At 42.7% G+C, this 23915-nt stretch overlaps 1 protein-coding gene across 2 annotated transcripts in view; it reads right to left on the bottom strand.

Moving 5' to 3' along the window:
- Nucleotides 1-20681, bottom strand: part of LOC147432351 (MLO-like protein 9) — a 69422-nt gene extending 48741 nt beyond the window's left edge. The window contains exons 1-8 of one of the 2 annotated variants that reach the window (XM_086491564.1): nt 20281-20679; nt 19623-19680; nt 19327-19538; nt 18106-18222; nt 17963-18023; nt 17384-17469; nt 16151-16225; nt 15155-15243 (exon numbers count right to left, since the gene is read on the bottom strand). In XM_086491564.1, coding sequence (XP_086347690.1) covers nt 15155-15243; nt 16151-16225; nt 17384-17469; nt 17963-18023; nt 18106-18222; nt 19327-19538; nt 19623-19680; nt 20281-20394 — 812 coding nt within the window. In that variant the 5' untranslated portion in view covers nt 20395-20679. Of the gene's footprint in view, nt 1-15154; nt 15244-16150; nt 16226-17383; nt 17470-17962; nt 18024-18105; nt 18223-19326; nt 19539-19622; nt 19681-20280 lie in introns of both variants that reach the window. The other variant, XM_086491565.1, reaches the window with a different exon arrangement.
- Nucleotides 20682-23915: the final 3234 nt, after the last annotated feature.

A 23915-nucleotide genomic window follows, 5' to 3' on the forward strand; every position in this document is an offset into this window, starting at 1 on the left:
AGTCGAGCATAGAATCAATCTAAAAGAAGGTGCAAAGCCAAAGGTTCAAAAGCTTAGGAGGTTGGGGGTCATTCATGAGAGGGCACTTCGTGAAGAGCAAATTTCATCTTTCGAGTGGAGTCGTCTGAGTGGGTCTCTCCAGTAGTTATTGTGCCCAAGAAGAATGGAAGATATAGGATATGTGTTGATTTCAAACCTTTGAATGCTGCCACAAAAAGGAATCATTATCCACTACCCTTCTTGGATGAAATCCTCAATTAGGTTGCAAGTCATGAACGCTACTCAATCATGGATGGATTTTCGCTACTTTCACATCTTGATAGCGATTGAAGATCGATTGAAGACGACCTTCATTACTCTTTGGGGTTGTTTTGCCTACAAAATAATGCCTTTTGTGTTGGTTAATGCATATGCTACCTTCCAAGGGTGGATGAATAGAGTGTTTAGTCCTTACTTGGGTAAGTTCATTCGAGTTTTCATGGATAACATTGAATGTTATAGCTCCAAGGTCACACATTTAGAGAAGCTGAGGTTAGTTTTGAAAGGCTTCAATAAGAGGGTGGGCAACTCAACCCAAAGAAGTGTAAGTTTGCTCATGCCAGAGTCCATTTGCTAGGACATGTGGTTTCCCAAAATGGAATAGAAGCCGACCCAGTGAAAGTTAAGGCTTATGGATCCGCAGAGAAATACAAAGGATTTGGCATCATTTGTGCATAATCTCAAGTACTTGTCGCGTTTTTTTTGGATGCTATGTCAATATGTGTATCCTCTCCAAAAATTGAGTCAAAGAGTTCAAGGGTTTGAGTGAAACGAAGATATGCAACAGGCTTTTGATGGTATCAAGGAAGTTTTGTGTGTTCTACCAGCAGTGAGTTCTCCTAACCTGCAATCGATTTTCTATGTATCTATTAGTGTGAGGTCAGTAGCTTTTGGGTCGGTGCTCTTACAAAATCAAGGAAGGAACTTCAAGCTAGTCTACTTTGAGAGCAAGATGAAGAATGTTAGAGAGTTCTCCTACACAGAAATGGAACAATGGGTATTCGCCTTGGTTCTTGCTTGTCGCAGGTTCAAAACATATCTATTGCTCCAAAAGTTCTATGTGCTCATCACATCAAACCTTTTGCAGGATGTAGTACAACATTTGAAGCCTAGCAAGCGCATCTTAAAGTGGACTATGGAGCTTCAAAGTATGAGTTTGAGTTTAAAGTGGATCATTCTGTTAAAGCTCACCTGGGGGACATAGTGGTACACAAGGGAGGAGAGCTTCCATCTTACCCAAGGGTTGACAAGGATGATCATGAAGAGAAAGTAGATATTATAGATGCATATACAATGATGTTTGATGGTGAATACATGAAAGTTCTTCAAAAGGCAAGTGGTAGGGTAGTCATTAAGAACCCAAAAGGCGATGTAATCTTTTCTAGAGCTTACGATCTTGATGAAACTGAAAGTAACAATGAGGCCGAATATCTCACGCTTTTCCTTGGATTGAAGCAGTGTGTTGAGTTTGGATTGAAGAGGGTCATTGCAAAAGGGGATGCGTTGCTAGTCATAAATCAGTTGCTTGGTTTGTGGAATGTTAAGAAGACAATTTGAAGAAGTGGTTCTATGGTATCAAGAAGCTTTTGCATGAGTTTGAAAAGATACAGTTTAAGAATGTTCCTCGTGAGCAGAATAAAGAAGCTGATGAGTTGGCTAGGGACAAGTTGGACGCCTTGGTAGTTCCTTTAAAGGTTAAGGAAGCCTTGTATGCAGGAAGGGAATCATTGCAAGATGTAGAAGTATTTATTGGTAAAAGGCAATGTTCAGAGGACATGTCAAAGGTTCGACGTAAGAGAATAGTTGCAAAAGCAAGAAACTACACATTGGTAGGTGAGGATCTCATGCTTTATGGCAAAGATAGCATTCTGAGAAAAGTGTTGTACAAAGAAGAAATAAGCTTGATTTTGAAGCACTGCCATGAAGAAATAGGTCATCAAGGTAAGGATCAAATTGTCTTTCTGTAGAGCAGGCTACAGTGTCACTTTTACAAGACACACACTCAGTACAGTTGATCTGATCTGGTTCACACTGGACGGACTCTCTGGGCTGGACAGTGACACGTGGTAGGGATATGGACGATGGTCTAGTGGACATCGTGGCCAGGTCACCACCTCCACTTAGTCTAGAGATAGACTTAGATGGCTGACATTTATGAGCCGTAGGTGGCTCTTTATGGTGGTACATGTGAGTAGTCGCTGTTGGGTCAAGATTGTCATCTTCGTCTTCATATATGGTCCTGTGTCGTCGTCTAGAGTAGCGAGTCTATACACACAGCAAGTCTGCACTATCCCTGCACATCTAAGGCTCGACACCCCCATTGTACCTGTGAGTTCTGGGCTAGAGCTGAGTGTGCTGCTACGCCAGAGTCTGTATTGGTTCCCTTAAAATAGTCGAGTTCATATGTTCTGATCTGCTGTTGTGTCTGTCTTGATTTGCTGTTCTCTATTGTTTCTCGTGTTTTCATTCTGTTTGAGTGAGATGTCATGCACATTGCACTGAGGAGCACCCACTGTAGAGAGCAGGACACACTATCCACGCTACAGGTGCTCATTTTTGGCACGCCCGGTGGGACCTCAATTGAAGTCTCACTCTTTGTCGAGGTGCAAATCCATGAGCTAGCTGGGTTTCCACTCTAGCTGACCTAGTGTCTCGCCCTTCAGGTCTGTTCCTCTCTCACCCTCGTCCAACCAAGTCCTCGTCCCTGGTCTAGCCCTTCCTCGTCTCTGGTCCGGCTAGGTGGTCTAGTCGCTTGCCCTGGTCCTAGACCATGTGGTCTAGTCACTTGTCCTGGTCTAGAGAGTCTAGACCTGTGTTCATTCAGTCAGTTAAAGGTCTTCTTGCCCACAGTTTGGTTGGGTTTGTGGTCATTGCATGACATATACAAGGCGGTCATTTGAGCGTCAAAGCGCACTACCAAGTCCTCTGAAGCACTACAACAGAAGACGTCAACCCTTGGTACCTAGTAGAAGTCCACCAACCTCATCACCCATACCTCCACATACGGCATCATCCATTCCTTCATCCGGTTCTACATCTTCCTGGTCACCTTCCCCAATAAAGCTCTCTCCCATTGTGTTACAGCAAGCTATTGAGCAACAGGCTCCTGAGCAAGAGGTCATGGAGGCGTTGACCAGTGTTTTGGCCAAGAACATCAAGTTTCCTACTTTCAAGGGACTCTCCCGAGAAGATGCAGACGACCATGCAAGGAGGTTTGTATCTCTCTGTAGAGGTCGAGGTCTTCATAGAGAAGATGCTTATTTGGTAGTGTTTCCATCAACATTGGATGGCTTAGCAGACATGTGGTACAGTCAGTTTGCAAAGAACCATTTTGCAACTTGGGCAGCCTTAAGACAACAGTTCTATGCAACATTCAAGCCAAGTGACTACCAGGAAAAGGTTTTGGATGAGTTGGCCAATATGGTGCTCCAGCTAGAGGAGACTTTTGCAGAACTCATGACTAAAACCAAGTCTCTTGGTTGCTAAGCTTCCTCAGCAACCAGGGGAATTTATGGTTGAGAAGTGGGTGGAGAAGGCTCTTCCCAAAACTTCTCAACAAAAACTCCGAGAGAGTCTCCGACCTGACGCCACTCTGGAGGAGTTTGTCGCGGCTGCTACTAGGATAGAGGGAGCTAGGTCTAGGAAGCTGTTCACCAACTCTCCTCAGGTAGAGACCCCCTCATTGTTTTCGGAAATTCCTTCTGATCCTTTAACTTCTTTACGCAGGGAACTGGAAGCCCTAAAGTTACAGTGAGCTCTTCAAGAGGAGAGGTCCTTCTCTCTCAGACAGGAGAAGCCTCCACATCACGAGGCATTGGAACAGATCAAGCGCGAGCTAGAAGAGCTCAAGTCTCAGCAAGAGACTAAGGCTATGGTTTGGTGTAGCTCATGCCGCTCTCCAGGACACCCTCCACATGAATGCCCCCTTCGGGTGTACTGCCACTTCTGTGAGAAGTCTGGTATGAGGACAAGGACTGCTACTACCGCAAGGGATTGCAACAAATACAACAAAGTCTTGGTCCTAATCTTCAACAAGAGCCAGCACCTGCATCCAACATGGTTTCTCCCTGTGGCCATCCACACCATATGCCACCTTTGCTGACAGCCCCTCCTATGCAAGGTGTGTTTCCGTCTCAGAGCTTTTATCATATCCATGCTCTCTCATCACCTCAAAACTTCTATGCCTCCACCTCCAACTCCATGCACCAGGAGCAAGGACCACCTCGCCCTTCGACTCGCCCATTGCATCGGCCCATTTTGTGCTACAGATGCAGGGAATATGGTCATTACCAAAGCAAATGCCCTCTGCCCGAAGGGTCCCCCTCCCTGCCGCACGTCATTGCCCTGAAACGAAAGATCACTACAATAAAGATTTCCCTAAACTTCGTGCATCAACGGCCGCGAACCCAAGTCAAATCCAAAATGAGTTCACCTTTCCCAAGCTCAATTTGATAGCAGTTAGCACCACTCCTCAACCACCCCCTTCCGCCCATGTGGTTACCACTCAAGAGAAGTTGCAGTTGGTAGAGGAGCCAGCGGGCGTCCTCACCCGGGCCTAGAGAGCCGCTCTCGGTCTTAGTATTCCAACACGTTCGACTCCCCCACACATTCTCCCAACAATGGATACTCTGCCTTCAACTGGCGCCAAGCCCTCACTCAATGACAAGCAAGAATCCAAATCTTTGCTCTCCGATATTGATGAAGCTTTCTTGGAAGCAATTTCAAATGTACAGAAGATCAAGGTACAAGAGAAACCACTAGTAGAACAAGAAAAGCTTACAGCAGAGACAGTCTTGAAGAACACTTTTCAACAAGTGTCCCTTATGACATGTTGCGGCTAGATGCGAATTTCAAAAGTGACACCCTTGCAGTTATTCAATCCCTTTACCTCGGAGCAGGTACTAGTGGCGGGCACCTCCCAGTGCAACCATCCGAGTCCTATATGATATCCCATGACGCTGCTCCCCTCACAGATTATAGAAGCCCTCATCTCACCGTGTCCGTCTTGGGGCAGCAATTTGCAAGAGTAATTGTGGATGGTGGATCTTGCATCAATATGATGCTTGAGTTCACTATGATGGCTTTAGGCCTACAGCCTACTAAACATGTCCCCTTCATAGTAACATTGGCCGACCAGAGGACAGCATACCCTGTGGGCATAGTGAAAAAGGTGCCTCTGCAGGTACAAGATCTCACTTTTAGTTTAGATTTTGTTGTGATTCGTCTTCCACAAGTGGAGGGCGGATTTCCCTTGCTCATCGGTAGACCATGGTTGCGACACACTAAAGCACTTCATGATTGGGGAAACGATGCCATGTGGATACATGCTCCTGTCTCCCCGATGCAACCCATTAACCTAGGAGGCATGGATCCCGTCATGCAACATAGTTCTTTGTCCCTAGCAACCAGCCTTGAATTGGAACAGCTTGCTCCACCTAATGGGTCGAAAGATGAGGATCTATTGGAGTGGTTGGACGCTACCAAATCTATGCCTTGTTATGGAGTCTCTATTCACTCTTTGCCTGAAGATACACCCTCTTCCAATGTTTCCACAGTAACTAAACCTAATAGGCAACCTGAGCCAGCACAAAGGTTGAAGGTCATAGAAGCTACTCCCGGTGCACCCTTGGTGGTAGCCTTTGGATCTGGTGAGCATATGAAGAATCATAGAAGCAGAAAGAAAGAGAAGGCCAACAACCTTCAACATAAGCCCCATCGGTGTCTGCTTCTCCGACCAGAACAAAGCTCTCCTCTGTGTCTAGCGAACTCCCTTCACAATGCTTCCTCAAGACGGGATACAACAAAAACCATGTTGATTTCAAGCTTGATATATTCCCTAGTCATGATCTCTCTGCTCCATCTCCCCACTACCCCTCTCTCTACCTCGCCCCATACCCACCCCTCGCCCCTCCCTACCTAGGCCTCGCCCCCTACCTACCCCTCGCCCTCCCCCTACCTAGGCCTCGCCCTCGCCACCCCCTACCTAGGCCTCGTCCTCGCCCTCCCCCTACCTAGGCCTTGCCCCCTACCTACCCCTCGCCCTCGCCCTCCCCCTACCTAGGCCTCGCCCCCTATCTACTACCTACCCACCCTCGGCCATTTACTGCCCTCGCCCCTACTACCCACTTCCCCCTCGCCCCTACCCACCCAATCTCCCCCTCGCCCCTATCTAGCCCCCCTAGCCACCTCGCCCCTGTCTAGCCCTACCCACCCCTTCCCCTCTAGAAAAAATGCAAAAAAAAGAAAGCAATCTATACACTCTGCTCTGCCAGGGCTACTAGCTTTTGGAGTTTCTGAAGCAGGTCTTTTGGTGTTTCACAACAGACGAGCAAGATGAAGAGCCTTGAGCAAGGTGAAGAGCCTCTTGGCTGTTTCCTTGTGGCTTTCAAGCATTCACCTAGTTGCCATCCCTTCTAGCTCTCTCTTGATTTGATCCAAAGCCTCGAGATGTGGAGGCTTCTCCTATCTAAGAGAGAAGGATGTACGGATGCATAACCTAGTGGTTTTCTTTCACAGTTTTTCAGTATTCCTCTCACCGAGACGGTGAGCGGTCTTGTGGCGGGCCCTGTAGCAGGCTATAGTGTCACTTGCACAGGACACACAGTTAGTACAGTTGGTCTGGTCTGGTTCACACTAGACGGACTCTCTAGGCTGGATAGTGACACGTGGCAGGGATACGGACGATGGTCTAGTGGACATCGTGGCCAGGTCACCACCTCCACTTAGTCTGGAGATAGACTTAGATGGCTAACATTTATGAGCCGTTGGTGGCTCTTTATGGTCTTACATGTGAGTAGTAGCTGTTGGGTCAGAATTGTCATCTTCATCTTGATATATGGTCCTGCGTCGTCGTCTAGAGTAGCGATTCTATACACATAGCATGTCTACACTATCCCTGCACATCTGAGCCTCAACACCCCCATTGTACCTGAGAGTTCTGGGCTGAAGCTGGGTGTGCTGCCATGCCAGAGTCTGTACTGGTTCCCTTGAGATAGTCGAGTTCATATGTTTTGGTCTACTGCTGTGTCTGTCTTGATTTGTTGTTCTCTATTGTTTCTCGTGTTTTCATTCTGTTTGAGTGAGATGTCACACACATTGCACTGAGGAGCACCCACTCTAGAGAGCACGACACACTATCCACGCTACACTTTCATATTTTGAGAGCGGGTTCTTGTTGGCCCTCTATGATGAGAGATGCTTATTTTTTGTGCAAGTCATGCCATGAATGCCAAGTGTTTGCAAACAGAAAGCTTTTGGCCGAGCCTCAAAAAGTTATAATGTCTTTTGATGCATTTGCAGAATGCGGGGTGGATGTTGTAGGTCCAATGCCAAGGACCAACAATGGCAAAAAGTATATCCTTGTGGCTGTGGACTATTTGACAAAGTGGGTGGAAGCAAGAGCTGTAAAAGATGTAACAGCAGGAAGAGTGGCCTCTTTTTTGGATGAAAAGGTGTGCTGCAGGTTTGGAGCCCCTATGGTTATCATTTCTGAACATGGACCAGGCTTCAGGGGAAAACTTGTTGGTGCTCTCATGGAGAAATTGAAAATTTAGCATAGGCATTCTTCTCCTTACTACCCTCAATGCAATGGGCTGGTTGAAAACTGCAATGGTCAAATTGTGAAGATGCTATCAAAGTATGCTAGAGAGCATCCGAAAGAGTGGGACTTGGAGCTGCGTATAGAGTGTCAACACAGTTTACGCCATATGAGCTTGTTTATGGAAAGGAAGCTCTTATGCCCATACAAGTGCAGTTGGATGCCTTGAAGTTGTTGTACAAATGCAAGGTGCGCATAATGACAAGCTGCAGGAAAGAATTCTTGCTCTAGAGTTGTTGCAAATAAATAGAGAGAAAGCCAGTGATTATTATCTTCAACAAGCAGAGACAAGGATGGAGAAAATGAATAAGAGGATGGCAGAGAAAGAGATTAAAAAGGAAGATCTAGTGATGAAGTACGACTCTCGATTGGATTTCACTTTTCAAAAGAAGTTGAGGGACAAATAGTTGGGTCCATATAGAGTGAAGCATGTATTTTCTAATGGCACATATGAGTTGGAAAAATTGTCTGGTGAACGCTTGCGCTACAGAAAAAATGGTTATAGATTTAAGTAATATTTTGCAAGGGATGTGGTTCCAGATGCAAATAGTCTCTTGGTTGAGCATAAATGCTCCACCTAAAGAGTGGGCAATGATAATAGACCGCTTTTGGCATGTACAGAGTAGCGTGTATATGCATGGACATATGTACAAAAAGATAAAATACATGCATTTGAGAGCTTTGCAGAGTTGTTTTGGGTTTGAAACATGATGCGATGTATACAGATTGTGAATAGTTAAGTTTGCGTGTCAACAGCCGAGCACACGTACATGCCTAGATAGAGTATCGAGACCTTGGATATGGTTCCATGTGGCTTCTTTTGATTCTAGGAAATGTGTTTAATCTTTCTAGAATGTAAATAATGCATGTTAGGTGCAGCGGAATGAATGTTGTATTTTCTCAAGATTAGTGATCTTTACTACTCAAGGTTCCTTTTAGTTCTTAGGGAAAGAGAGAGATTTCCGTCTTATGGAGAGTGCTATGATCACGAACAAAGTGAGTGGATATTGTGCGTGCAAGTGAATGAGATTGAGAGAAGGAGAGAGAAGAGATACGACACCCGAGAGGTTGTAAAACCCTCCTCCGAAGGCCCCACTCTCGTCGGCGAGAGTGGTCTATTCTTTGATTGCACAAAGGTGTACAATGCGTATGCAATGGACTATGCAACTTGGTCTATGCCGATGACGACGACGGTGATGACGACGACGATGGCTGAAATCTGAGATCTTCTAATCGTTGAATTTCGGGACTGTTTCGGTGGCTGAAAATGACTGTTTTCGATGCGTTTTCTTGGCTGAAAAATGAGGTTTCTTAGGGCTGAAAACTGATGGTCCTTACGGGCTGAATCTGCTACACTTTAGGTGAATAATGCCGGTCTTAATTTGCTGCTGAAATCCAAAAACGCCAGGGGCTGAAATTGGTTCTTTTGTCTCGCCAGGGTTCTGCAAATGCAAAAACGCTAGGCTGATCTGCTGTGTCGTAATGACGCCGGGGCTGATCTGCTGTGCACAAATCGCCAAGGCTGATCTGATGCAAAAACGCTAGGTCTTTTGTGGAGAAAACGCCAGAGTAGTCGTGGGGGTTGGTCTTGCTGAGAAGTTGCCTATTGAGCAAGGTGCTCCTGCTGCCTCTTCTGCCAGAAAGTGCTAACTTGGGTTTGCTTATATAGAAACTTAGCAAAATTGCCCTACCTACTTTTGTTGGAAAGTCACTTAAAAATAATAAGTGAAAATACCAATAAATAGGAAAATAGACTAAATGCACTGGAAAATTCCCCTAACTGACGCTAATGGATTCTGATGGGAATTCCGATAATCATGTTGTGTGTAACCGGAGGATATGCATCTATACTAAGTGACTGGGCATGCACAGTCTACGAATAGACTCACAAAAGTGTCAGATCACTGCTAATCTAAACTTGACTTGACTGACTGAACCCTGTTGTGTAGCTTGTCCACGGACACATAGGGTTGGGATGTATCACGTGACATCCCCTCCTTTTCAAAGTGAGGTACTGGTACCGAATTGTATGGCGTCGAGGAAGATCGCCAACAGCATCCGGAATCTTGGAAGGGACTCTTCGCCGGCCCACTCTGATGGGTGGGTCGAGCGGCACTTGAACTTCATAAAGGTCTGCAACGCTTGCTTCTTTGGGCAACGCCGAAAGCGACTCAAAGTCTTCTGAATCTCCTTTCTTGCTTCAACTTCGTCTAGAGTCGTGCTTCTTCCATCTTCAAGAATCTCCATGGCTGAAAATTCTTGAAACAATCTCCAACACAAAACCATGAACATACCCATTCCATGTAAAGTGAAGGAAAAAAAATGTCTTCTCTAAAGACTATGTATGCAATGTCGATGAACATAGAGACGGAGTGACAACCCGTTCATCAAACATATGCAAACAATGCGATCGAATCATTTCTCTTTGATCAAAATCAATCAACTGTGGGAAATCACAATGGAAATGCCCATGCTTGGTGCTCATACTATCATGTGCTCGTTCAGAAACTATGTCATGCCAAGGAAGAGACATGGAATGCGACTTCCTTACATACAAACTTTTCAGCTTTTCATGAACAATCTGCATACATTCGTGCTCATCCATGAGAGAAACGTGCTCAACATACAATATGTCATGCCTAGTAAAAGGGATCACATAACGATACTGACTAAAATACAGGAAACCTTCACGAATGAAACACTCGAACAATGCGTGCGTATCAATCATGCAAACACATAATACTTCTTGTGAGGGTTCTTTGGACCAAGGCTCGAGAGCCAAGATCGCTTCTTCGGAATCTATTGAATCTTCTTGTGGAGGTTCATTAGACCTCGACTCGAAAGCCAAGATCGGATCTTCGTGATTGATTGAATCTACAACGAGGTTAGTTTCACTAGGAAAAGCATCCACTAACACATCATCCTTGTGAACAATCACATCGTCTTCATGCAACTCATCATGCTTGTGAGAAATCACATCTTGATCATGCAAATCATCATGCTTGTCATTGTCATCCAAATCATTATGCAAATCATTGGCATTCAAATCATCATGCTTATCATTGTGCTTCAAATCATCATGCTTATCTTTTTCCTCCAAATCATCATGCTTGTCATTCAAATCGTCATGCAAATCATTGTCATTCAATTCATCATGCTTCTCATAATCATTCAATTCATCATGCAAATCATTATCAATCAAATCATCATCATCATGCTTCACACAATCATGCAAATCCTGTGTGTCATGCTTGGGAGAAGAAGAGACTGAGAGAGTCTCCTTTTCCCGATCCTCTCGCATCTGTGCTTGCATTTGAGAAAAGAGTCGCAACATCTCTTGCTGTATTGCTTTGTTCTCGCGATCAAATCTTGCTTGACTTTCTTTGTTCTCTCGATCAAATTCTGCTTGACTTGCTTTGTTCTCTCGATCTATAGCTGCCCTTCGTTCTTGGTACTTGCGCTCTATGACTGCCGTGTCTTCTTCGTAGGCTTTTCTTTCTGCTTCTCTTTCTTGGGCTAACTCCTCCATAGGAGTTAGTGCAATCTTTGTCGTAGATGGTGAAGGGGGAGGGCCGGAAAAACCTCCTAGTGGGGAAAATTCTTCTTCGCCTCTCTCATGCTCATCACCTCCAAGCGAAGTATCCATTCCGCTTCGAGTGATGATCATTCTGCAATCGTGGGTTCTTGTGGATTCTTGGGGGTCTTGGGTTCTTAAGTTCACGAGGAACTTGAGTTCTTGAGGGTCTTGGTTCTTGAGGTTCTTGAGGTTTTCTTTCGCTTGCAAATCGCGTTGAGAAGGATCTTCTCTTCATCCGAGTTCTACCCTTTTCTGCGGGCGCACCCCTTGGCGGCCTTGCGCTCACACCAAGGTTTCTTTTTTCCACCTCACGTCGATTGGCCGGCCGCTAAGTGCACGATCCGCTCTCAATGAGTGAAAAGAGACACAAGGGGAGGCTGAACAAGCTCTTCTTTCTTGGGATTCCTGTCACTCTTCAACAAAACACGATTAGGAATCGCCACGCCCACGTAAACTTGGGTTCATGCAACCGCAACAAGCAAAAAAATTCTTGTGGTTCTTGTGGTTCTTTCCTTGAGTAATGCAGAACACTTCCAAAGCTCTGATACCAATGTTAGGTGCAACGGAATGAATGTTGTATTTTCTCAAGATTAGTGATCTTTACACCTCAAGGTTCCTTTTAGTTCTTAGGGAAAGAGAGAGATTTCCGTCTTATGGAGAGTGCTATGATCACGAACAAAGTGAGTGGATATTGTGCGTGCAAGTGAATGAGACTGAGAGAAGGAGAGAGAAGAGATACGACACCCGAGAGGTTGTAAAACCCTCCTCTGAAGGCCCCACTCTCGTCGGCGAGAGTGGTCTATTCTTTGATTGCACAAAGGTGTACAATGTGTATGCAATGGACTATGCAACTTGGTCAATGCCGATGATGACGACGGTGACGACGACGACGATGGCTGAAATCTGAGATCTTCTAATAGCTGAATTTCGAGACTGTTTCGGTGGCTGAAAATGACTGTTTTGGCTGCGTTTTCTTGGCTGAAAAATGAGGTTTCTTAGGGCTGAAAACTGATGGTCCTTACGAGCTGAATCTGCTACACTTTAGGTGAATAATGCCAGTCTTAATTTGCTGCTGAAATCCAAAAACGCCAGGGGCTGAAATTGGTCCTTCTGTCGCCGGGGTTCTGCAAATGCAAAAACGCTAGGCTGATCTGTTGTGTCGTGATGACACCGGGGCTGATCTTCTGTGCACCAAACGCCAAGGCTGATCTGATGCAAAAACGCTAGGTCTTCTGTGGAGAAAACGCCAGAGTAGTCGCGGAGGTTGGCCTTGTTGAGAAGTTGCCTGTTGAGCAAGGTGCTCCTGTTGCCTCTTCTGCCAGAAAGTGCTAACTTGGGTTTGCTTATATAGAAACTTAGCAAAATTGCCCTACCTACTTTTGTTAGAAAGTCACTTAAAAATAATAAGTGAAAATACCAATAAATAGAAAAATAGACTAAATGCACTGGAAAATTCCCCTAACTGACGCTAATGGATTCTGATGGGAATTCCGATAATCATGCTGTGTGCAACCGGAGGATATGCATCTATGCTAAGTGACTGGGCATACACGGTCTACGAATAGACTCAAAAAAGTGTCAGATCACTGCTAATCTAAACTTGACTTGACTGATTAAACCATGCTGTGGTGTAGCTTGTCCACGGACACATAGGGTTGGGATGTATCACGTGACAATGCAAGTGGGAGGTGTGGGCACCCTCGACCCGCCCGAGAAGTTTGACACATGCAATAATTGTCTATTTACGGTGCCTGATCTGCAGTGATGCGTGCACCGCCCTAGGAGTGATCAAAAATTGAATGTGGAGATGTGGCAAAGGACTTTGGGTATCAAGGATTAAGCGTACAAAATTTGGTGAATTTTGGAGTCCGTTTGGAGCTTTTTCCTCGCAAAATGCCCGTCCTGGTTCAAAATTGGCCAAAACTGAGTCAAAAAGAATCAAAAAATGGTCAAAAATAGTGTGAAAGGGGGTAAATTTCCATATCACTCACGGTGCTGCAAGTGTTAAGCTGAAGGAGAACTTTTGAAGCCAATACTCATCACTTTCACCTCTCTATGTGTGGGAGGAAGCAAGGTTCCTACAGGTAGTCTAGTGCAGTCCCGTCACGTTCGCGTCCTGTTTTTCGAGTGTGTGGAGGAGTGAATGAGAACTTTTTCTCTTCAATTTTGCACTTGGGAGAATCTATGGAAGTTTTGAGGCTTCCATAGATGTGTGTGTGCGAGGAATTGAGGGAAGAAGGTGCGGCTTTCTGCAAAACTATGTGACCCTGTATCGGTGCCATTAGGGTTGGGGCTACACTAAAGAGTCCAAGAGAGTGGAGTTTGGTGAAGGTTTTGCAATGGTTTGAGAGAGGCCTTTTGTGGCTGGAGTTCTTTTGGTTTTTCTTGTATATTTTGGTCACCATCAAGTGTGATTTCAAGTGTTGATCAACTGGACTCACCTTGTAGTGTCTGCGGGCAGGCAAGGGCTTGTAGGTCGAGGTGTTTGGAGTTTGAATAGGGATTGTGGGGGGAATTTTCATTGAGCTTTTGAGTGATGGGGGTGGAATTGAAGTCAATTCCTTGTGTTGTGTTGAGTTGTCTTGGTGTATGAGTGTACACACCGCGTCTTTTCCTCCATCAACGTTTCCACGTTTCTGTTCATGTTCCCGTTTTCACTCCCTCACTCCTTATAGTTACTGGAAACTGCCCAAAACTCCAACTTTTGGCTGTTTCCAGTTTCATTTCCATTTCCGTTCTTGTTCCTGTTTCCCACAACTATGATCAATTTCGGGTCTATCATTGAATTTTGCGTTCTTGAGTCTATAGTTGCGCCTTAACACGAGCATAATTCCCATTGCATTCTTGAGCCTCTACACCCCCTTGTATCCAAATAATCCTTGGTCTGGAGCTAAGAGTGCTGCCAGCCAGTCACTGCAGATGTGAGTACAAGAGTTCACAGGGGCATTGAGTTTGTTGAGTTCTTCCATTTCCCGTTTTTCAATTGTTGTTATCTTGCCACTGTGTTGTCATTCAGTAGCTAGCTATGTTCATTGTGGCTCTCTTCTGAGAGGGGTTTCTTGTGCACGTTGCAGCGAGGAACACCCGCACTAGAGAGCATTAGCACGACACAGATCTTCTATATGTGCTCTCATTTTTGACACATCCAGTGGGACCTCAATTGAAATCTCGCTCAAAGTTGGCCTCAAGCGACAAGCAGCTGCTCTGTATCAAGTTGGTCTACTACTAGTCTTGGTCCAGAGATTGTCCCGTGTCTATACCTCCTCACCATGCCAGGCACTCTTGGAAGCCCTCGTGAGCCCATTGAGGAGTCCTCTACAGTCGTACCACAGAAGGCGCCAACACTTTGTTCCACCTAGGAGTCATCCCCCACCCCTCTCTACATCCATTACCTCCTCCCCTTTTCCCTTGCCTGTTCTATCACCTTCCAGCTTACTTGTTCCCCCTCTTGTTATGCCCTCAAATACGACTATGGAGGATGACCTAAATTCTGTCTTGGCAAGTTTCAAAATCAAGTTTCCACATTCAAGGGACAGTCCAAGGAAGATGCAGTAGGTGATGTCTGACAGTTTGTCTCACTATGCAGAAATTGAGGTCTCAACCGCCAAGATGCCTATTCGGTCTTGTTTCCATCCACACCAAATAGCCTTGCCAACAAATGGTAAGCCAGTTTGGGGAGGACCCCTTAACTGGGTGGGAGGCTCTGAAGATCGCCTTCTGCAATCCCTTCCGATCAAGAGACTATCACGAGAAGGCTCTTGATGAGCTTGAAAATATGATACTCGAACCTGGTGAGAAGCATCAATAAAAACTTCTTCATGTTGGGATATATGATTTGGACTATATATAGAAGCTTCTAAGATAGGTACACAATCATCATTTATTGAAACATTATGCCTCAGGCCTAGAAATAAACTAGTTTAAGATTTTGGGGCACATACCTGATGCCAACTACGTACTTGTAATCGTCTTGAAAAGACCTTAGAATGTATTTGTGGAAATTAAAACTAGCATTGTGTGGCATATGGCTCTAGATCAAGGGCAAAAAAAAAGAATATAAACATTGTCTATAGACATTGATCTTATAATTACTCTGCAACCTAAGAAAATCAGAGTGAAAGAATCATCATTGCATACTTTATCTGTATTACTTGAATCATTTTTTTGAAGTGAAGGATTGAAAGAAAAAACAACACAAGAAACTTTCCCGTGCAGTTAACGATTTATTATAGAAGTGAGAAAAAAATTTGCATTAAATGGCTAAGAGTGTACTGGAAGCAGGAAGATTGATTAGAAAAAATCCTGGAACCAGCTAGGGCTCCAAGAGGGCTAGGTAGTGACTTCATAGAGAAGCGCTTGACACTGGAACAACTGCTCGTGTATGGCTCTTTGAACTCTAAAGGGAGTGTTGAGGTAAGCAAACTTTTTTAAGGAAATTCTCTGAAACTAGAGTGTTGAGGTAAGCAACCTTTTCTAAGGAAATTCATTGTAATATTGTCTGTATCCACACTTTCCAGAAGGCCTACCTGGATTACATGGACCAGTGGCCTTAACTAAAGGAGGAAATTTTGCCAACATACATCCATACATACCTAGATGAATCCAGGATAAGCCCAGATCACCCTTAAAGGAAAGTGCAAGGTATAGACCTATGGTAGTCACCCACAAGACAATATAACCATCAGCTCCATCATGCATAGTATTGACTAAATACCATGACATCCCCACTAACGTCATCAGTGGGTGCTTGTGCACATGCAGGCCCACACACACACACTCTTTTTGTGGAGGCTTGTTAGGAATCAAATACAACCTTGCAAATAATTAAACGCAAGTCTCACACAAGTCGAGAGTATAGAAGAGCTTCACTTGATAAATGAATAATCAATGTCCCTAGCACAAAAACACTCTTTGGGGGGGGTGGGGGGGAGTCTTACCATAATGAATCCATAGCGAAGGGTGTGGTATTCCGTTTCACGAACTATGTTGTGAAACTGTCGAAAGAAGGAAACCTAGAAATGCAACAAGCCATTTGCTTTTGACAGCCAGACGACTACAACACAAAAACTTCATTTGATCACTCTATTTGGAAAGAAATATGAACTAGCAAAGTTTGCAAGCCTTTGGTGAAGTCAAGAAAAGGGGCAGGCAGCATAGAGTGCTTACTACAGCAGCAGAGTTGGAGGGCAGTCTCAAACAATTATTCTTTTAAGAGCAAGGGGTTACATTTTGTGTGCGATAAGTATGATTGGATAAATGAGTATACCAATCATCTTTTACTTTTCTCCAGGCGAAGCCACATACAAAGTTTGTATTGCCTAGAAGAAGTGTTAAGGTTTGATTCTTGTAGTGCTCTTGAAACAAACATAAAAACAGGTAGCCTTGTCACTAAGACAATACTGATAAGGTGCTGAAGTTAGAGTCCACTGTCTGTGCAGGGAATGCATATACGGATGCAATTGAGCAATAAACAGTGAAGAGCCTTGTTTCCAATGGGAGGCAAGTTTGATGATATGCTCGTTATAAATGTTAAATCATGTCAATAACTGACAAATTGTCAAAAAACCTTTGTAAACATAAGAGTAAGAGTTTTAAAACATCATCTAGCCAGGGCAAGTGTCTTGCTTGAAAAGAGTATGCACTCAAGCCTCATGCATGCTGTTTTCTACGACTTGCTGCGAGGGTAGCTAGATGCAGTGTGCAAAAGGAGATTAGATACTCTAGCTATTGGCTATCTATCATATAGAGCACTTGATGACATATATCACATGTTGCAATTATAGGCTCACATAAATATTAGGCCATAAACACCGTTCCGGGGCCTATCAGTTTGGAACTGTTTCCAAAATCACCCATTTCTCATTCCCTTTTTGCTTTACCTTAACAAAATTTCATAGAGAATATAACTATAAGAAGCCGTTTCTGATCCGCTTCATTGCAAAGAGCAAGCTGTTTGCTTCCTAGATGGCCTTGTGTTCTGATATCATTTTTGTTAAACGTTTCCCTTTCCTGTTCCATGTGACTATGCATTAGGCTCTTGCCTCCTTTTTCAAAGGAAAGCAAGGCTGTTTGTCCTCTCTGTCTAACTCCCTCTACTTTTGATGTCAAGGGTAATTGAAAATCTTTGCCTGCATTTCAGCAACAAAGACAGAAAACTGAAGCAAACATACCACGTACGAAATGAATGTATTTGTCATCCACTTGTTTAACACACGGGCCCGCATAAAGGTTGTCTCTCTTGTAAGTCTGACGCCATCTGTTAGAATACAAGGCATGAGTTTCATTACTGAAAACTAAGTTAGAGATCATCTAGTCTCATTCTTTGACAAATGCAACAAAATCAACACTTGGCAGTGAATGGATATATCGATTTATAGGCAAGTAAGGGATGAGCAGACATGCTATATCGATGGGTACTTAAAAATGCAAGATTGTTTTTGTATAGTCCTCATTTCAATCTTCAAATTTACTTTGCAAGGCTCTCTTCTATAGGGCTATTTTTTAAAACCCTACATGTGTTCCATATCAATACATCTAATTACTGCTCACCAGCTCTGCCAACGTGATTGAATATTATCTGCCTCTCAGAAAAACAGATTATTTTTATTTCATAACAAAGTAGCTGGAAAGAGAGGCTTTGGTTGATGACAGCTACGAAGCATTTCCACGCAATCTTGCTGGTTCATGTTAGAACAATTTAAGTGCAAAAAGTGTACCAAATTAGCTCTTGAAAAATAAACTGGCCTTACTATGAACACTCAAGTCCGCTTTTATGTGGGCCCTACTTTCCCAGACCTTCCAATGACTGACCTATAACCAGAATGAAACTAGTAAGGAACCATCCCTTGTGTTAATGCTTCATGATAAAGGTGTCAAAAAACAGATTTCTTACAATCCACATTCCGAGTGCAACGATGATCAAAGAGTACACAACGTGGGTTGTCACGAGCAGGAATATCAGAATATGTAGTTGATGTAAGTTTTCCAAAGGCATGAAGGGTGAATGACCCTACAAAACCGACACCAGAGATATCTCAACTTGATATGTAAATCTTTTGCAAAAGAATATAACTTCAAACTCTTAAAACATTTGATGCTGACATGATTGCATAACAAGAGTCCTAGGGCCCTGCCAGCAGATTGTGGTTAGAGGACGCTTACTCGGTGTGTGTCTGTATGACATGTGTCCATTGCATGCACGCACACATGCGCGCGTACACAATGCACACGTGTGAAGCTTTTGTTTGTGAGACCTTGTCATCCCCACCTAGTAACCCACCCCCTCAGCAATTAGTTATTTCTTCTCCTCTGCTCTGTATGGGTGTTGCATCATCCTTGAAATGTTTCACATACAATGTGCTTGGGTTATCCAATCATGACAAATGGAGGCTAACTTAGCTCAACGAACCTACATGTAGGGCTGACATTGTGGTTATCATGCAAGAGCATAATCAGCATGAGTTTGCAAGTCATCCTCCTCCTCTGCGGGGTACTGGATTGAATATGCTTATTCTGCTGATTTTTCCGGTATTGTCATGTCGATTCAGCATGATTTGCAACTTGTATTTTCTTACAATGACCCAGCAGTTGATGGACAGTTGCCCAGTGTTACATCCAAGGTTATGTGTATGAATTTGCATATGCAAATTCTGCATCAGCATAGTCTATTGAGAGGAAGACTTTGGCAAGGAATTTGGCGTTCAAATGCCTAATCCTTGGCATGGGTCTTCCTCCAGAAACTCTACATCCACTCATGCATCAAAGCATGGCATTCAATCCTCATAAACCAAATGATGCCAAACTTCCCCTTTTGAAGAATAACAGCCTGCTAACCTGATCTTTACCCAGGATATTTTGAAGAATAACAGCCTGCTAACCTGATCTTTACCCAGGATATTTTGAAGAATAACAGCCTGCTAACCTGATCTTTACCCAGGATATTTATCTTTCATGTTTGTTGGGTGACTTATCACTTGCTATTTCTCTAATTTTCATGCAGAAGTTCGATAGTAAAAATAGTTGTTGGTCATATGAGATACAGCCAGTTAACTGCACATATATATTGACGCTTTTTCGTAATAAAAAGCATCTAAAAATGATGTGACAGGCTCACCTCTTTGCAGATTGAAGAATCAACCGCTGATGTGTGCTCAGTTTCTTGAAGTCCTCTTATGGCCAGGGTCATCCTTTCTTCAACGGTGGTGTCGTTGGTTGCTTTGTTGCAAAGAAGCATAGTTGCAGTCCATTTGGTTGGCACACAAATTTTGGAGAAGCCATCCTGCCCAAGTGTGAGAGCAAGTGAAATGAACCCGACCATCATCAGCTCTGTAGGCAAGTAACATCATCAATACTGTGTGTGTAAATGGGATGCAAATGAGCCTGCACAAAGATTGGTGTAGGAAGGTTCACCTTCTTTGACTTTCTCAAAGGCTGCTTGGAGTGCTTTTAGCTTGTAATTCACCAAAAGCTGCGCAAAAGATAATGAAAAATTCAACAGTAGGTAAGTATCCAAATATTGCAACCAGGCATGTCAGCCTAATCGATGGGATTTTGTAGTTTTGAAAGTACACATCTGGCACGCTAATGATGAGAGATTATGCAAAGTTTACTCTAACAGAATGTTGCAATGCAAGGCGTATATGTTCTTATCTGCTTCAACAAATGGAAAAAAAAAAATACGAAAGCTAGTGTGCCAATCAAAGGTAAATCACCCAAGTGTGAATCACCATAGAGCTAGCTACTAGACACTTCATAGGTACCGATGCTCAGTAGCCGACCCTTTTGGGTCACCGACCGGGATAGGTATAAGCATCAGTATGAGCACCGGTATATTCTGACTGTGATACCGACGCTCACCTATAGCGCTGCCCAATCGAGGCGTTTGAACCCCGCAAGAGCACATTGTTGCATGCTACATTGCAATATGCCATACTTCGCTTCAAAAGTTGTAATGCAACTCAGAGGAGTACACACCACATAATTATTGCATTCGCACCAGTTGGCATGACTTGTCAGCTTGAGTTTGAGTGTATAAAACAGAAATTGTGAGCTCATGACAGGTACCAACCTTGCCAATAAAGTACACAGCCCGCTCTACGACAAGCGAGCTAAGGATAAAGACTCCACAAGTGGAAGCTATGGCCCATGTGGGTGTGTAAATGAGGCTTTGTTCTTCAGCCATAGCAGCTCAATTGTTTGGAGAAGCTGCTTAGAGGAACGAAAGAAAGAATTGCTCTCTCTATCTGTCTCTTGGGTCGCTCTCTCTCTCTGTGATTTCTTGCTTCTTCTCAGACAGAGTGTCAGTTTTTTCTCGTACTCAAACATGCAGGTCGTATTTTTGAAGCTCCAGGCGGCAAGCTTGGGTACATTTTATAAGAAACAGTGACATGTCGAAATTTCAAAGCGGGTGGTGCTACCACAGTAAATACATTTCGCGCGCTAGAATAAACACTTACAGGCCTTCAACAAGTCAATGCATCACAAAAACCATTTTGTCAATCATTGTCTCTTTCCGAATGCATGTTGAAAATTTCAAAATCACTGACGTTTGATTGTTTCAATTTTACTATTCCTAGACAGAAAATAAGGCACCCTTTGTTGGTGCTGCCTTCTCAGGAAAACGACTTGTTGATGAAGAGGTTTTTGGCACCCATGGTGCTTTTCTCAAACCGTGCCATGTGGGTGGAAAGAAATAGTTAGAGAGTATAAATATATATATATATATATGAGTCTATAGACTATGGCACTCTATATATATATATATATATATATATATATATAGTAGAGAGTGTCATAGTCTACAGACTCTTTAGTTTATATTTATTTTTTTATAGTAGAGAGTCTGTAGACTATGACACTCTCTACTATATATATATATATATATATATATATATTATATAGTCATTGCCATAGTCTACAGAGCTAGACGTCTTGTTAAATTTTTGTGTGGGTGGGGGATGAATTTCATTTGTATAGGGAAAGGTTAGGTCTCCCCAATCTTGGAAAATTAAAAATCCTTTCAAAACATCTTAAGTGCATACGAAGAGTGAGTTAGGAAATGAAAAGTCAAAAGACTTTTTGTGTCCATATAAATAGAAATGATCGAGTGCACTTTGACACATTTGTGTTTTTCTTTGCTTATTTTCTCTTTACGGTTTTCATTTCTTTACAATGTCTTTGCACTATATAAGTAGTGAATATATTTTTTTTAAAGCCATTAGGAATACCTTATATTATGTAGAATATCTTAAAAAGGGAAAGAATAGGAGATACATTTAAACATTTCTTTGTTGCTTTTTAAAAAAAGGGGGATAAAAGGCACCTAAATATTGAATTGGGTGTATCAATGAACAGGGTAGATGTTTTACGCAACTAAATGTGGATACCAATGCTCATATCCCTCTATTTGCAGTGTGAATTACTTGTTGATAATGAAAAATGCATACTTTGATTTTTGGGGTCAAAGTATGAGCAATAGAAAAAAATCTTGGTAAATATCTTTACTTGTATGAATCCAAATTGTTGCAACAGTTTTCCCTAAAACAAGGTTGGTTTTTTAAAGCAATGGTGGATACCTTTTCTCTTTGGTTTCTTAAAAAGCACCATAGGCTGGGTTCAATGAGAATGGTGGCAGCACAACAATTGCAACGATACATTGTTTGACATTGAGCTTGCTTGTTGGTTGCTCAAAAGCATTGCAACTTTGTTGTCCACCATATCACTTTTGACCCCTCCTCACCTTGGGAAGCAATGGTTTTCGCCCTCTCTATTTGATGTTTGTTTAAGAGCCAATGTCCTGTACCATTGTTGTAACTAAACTAGGGATTTGTTGCACAATAAAGAATGGGTACATCTATATTGCGTAAATGCACTGTGTCAGAGAATAAAAAATCCGAAACCTTTGTCAACATAGCATCTAATACCCCGCCTCAAGGAAGATACCTCAAAGATTATTCATCTCTTAGTGTTTGTGGACATGTGTTCTTGGGGAGGGGCTTAAAAGTATGAAGGCTAAAGATAATGGTCTCATCTACATAAGGCCTTAGCAGACATGGAACTCTTACGAGCAATTGTGGACCATGGAATAAAGCTTGTTGATAGAGTCAAATGGCAAGTTAATGATGGCAAATTATCTTTCTTTTGGCACCTTATACAAGGTATGCTAACTATTAATTGTCTTAGGTAGGCCATTGTGGCATATATTCAAGATTAGGTGAACCCTTTTAAGTGATTTATGCCGACTTTTAGTAGGTGTATCCACTTTTAGTGGGGCATTAAAATAATATGCTAATTATACTTCCAATTTCCCACACAAGATATCTATAGAACTCAATTTAGCAAGGCATTAAAATGCTTTACTAGCTATACTTTCATTCTTCTACAAAAGATATCTATAGATGGAGAGCTCAATTTGCAAGATCATGCACTCATTTAACAAAATATATGTATAAGGAATATAGCGATGTTAAAAAATCTAAACTTTTATAGCTATATTTTAATAGATCTCTATGAAGAACATATTGGCCTATTAAAGTACCGAGATGATTTTCAATAAATTACAATAAACATCATCTTCAGTTTTTGCTTATGGCTTTCAAATATATAATAGTGTTCAATGCAAGTTATCCATAAGAAAAAATTTGATTGGCATTAAGCATTGTAAGCCCACCTTTCACCCATTTCAATTAATTTCATTGCTTTTGCTTACTTATGATGTAGATCTTAAGGTTATGAATAGACTAAAGCTAGGATTTTGATATTTTTATGTCATCTGTGTTTTCTAACCTCTCAATCCTTGTTGACCATGCGAGCACATATAGTGGAGACTCCACATTCACAAATTATTGGGGCAAGTTAAATGCCACTCTCAGTACCCAACTATGAAAAATGGGCTCACTTGATCTTGAGCCCACCTTTGACACTTGTTAACATGCTAAAACATGCCTTAGAGGAGAAGGGAGAAATGCATATTAATGTTTAAAACTGGCTTTCTTTGATTAGTGAATGTGCCCCGTCTTTGCATTTTGTTGGTCTACTAAAAAATAGTAGAGAAGGGGCATATGCATACTTTGATCTTGCCGTTATAAGTGGAGTCTATGTGGATGGCTACAATTTTACTTTATCTACTAATGGGGAAAATATTCTTTGTAACATCCCCGATGTGCACGCAAGAGTTATGGTGCAATGATACCCTACCTTAACTCCATCATAACTTGTAAGGTGCTAGCTACTACAATCCACAAGCCCCCTAGTCACGGTCATCTATGGTCGACATGTATCATGCTGCCCTTGTACAACACATTGAAGACCCTTGTAAGCAATAGCTACAAGTTGCAACAAAGCAGCTTGTTTTTTGTAATCTTCAATCTTGGGAAAAACCATTGCACAGAGACATTTAGAGCCTGAAGTTGTGAACATTAGTCCAGAAACTTCAAAATTTGCTCCAATCTTGACCTTTGTCAATTCAACGCACGATATATTTTTCTGCAACACTTTTGATTTTTTGGACTCTATCTATGTGCATTCTCCTCCTTATTAACACATGTATTCACACATACACTAGACACATTTCTGTCTTTCGACAAGTTTCATGTTTGCACACCTCTATCCATGGCTCTTGATCTTGAGTTACTGGCAAACTAAACTTTGTTTTGATAGGTGTTGTTTTGTACACTAAGGGCATAGTTTCCAAATCTTCATAGA

This window comes from Adiantum capillus-veneris, chromosome 20, assembly GCF_014529385.1.
Source record: "Adiantum capillus-veneris isolate H3 chromosome 20, ASM1452938v2, whole genome shotgun sequence".
In the NCBI taxonomy this organism is placed as follows: domain Eukaryota; kingdom Viridiplantae; phylum Streptophyta; class Polypodiopsida; order Polypodiales; family Pteridaceae; genus Adiantum; species Adiantum capillus-veneris.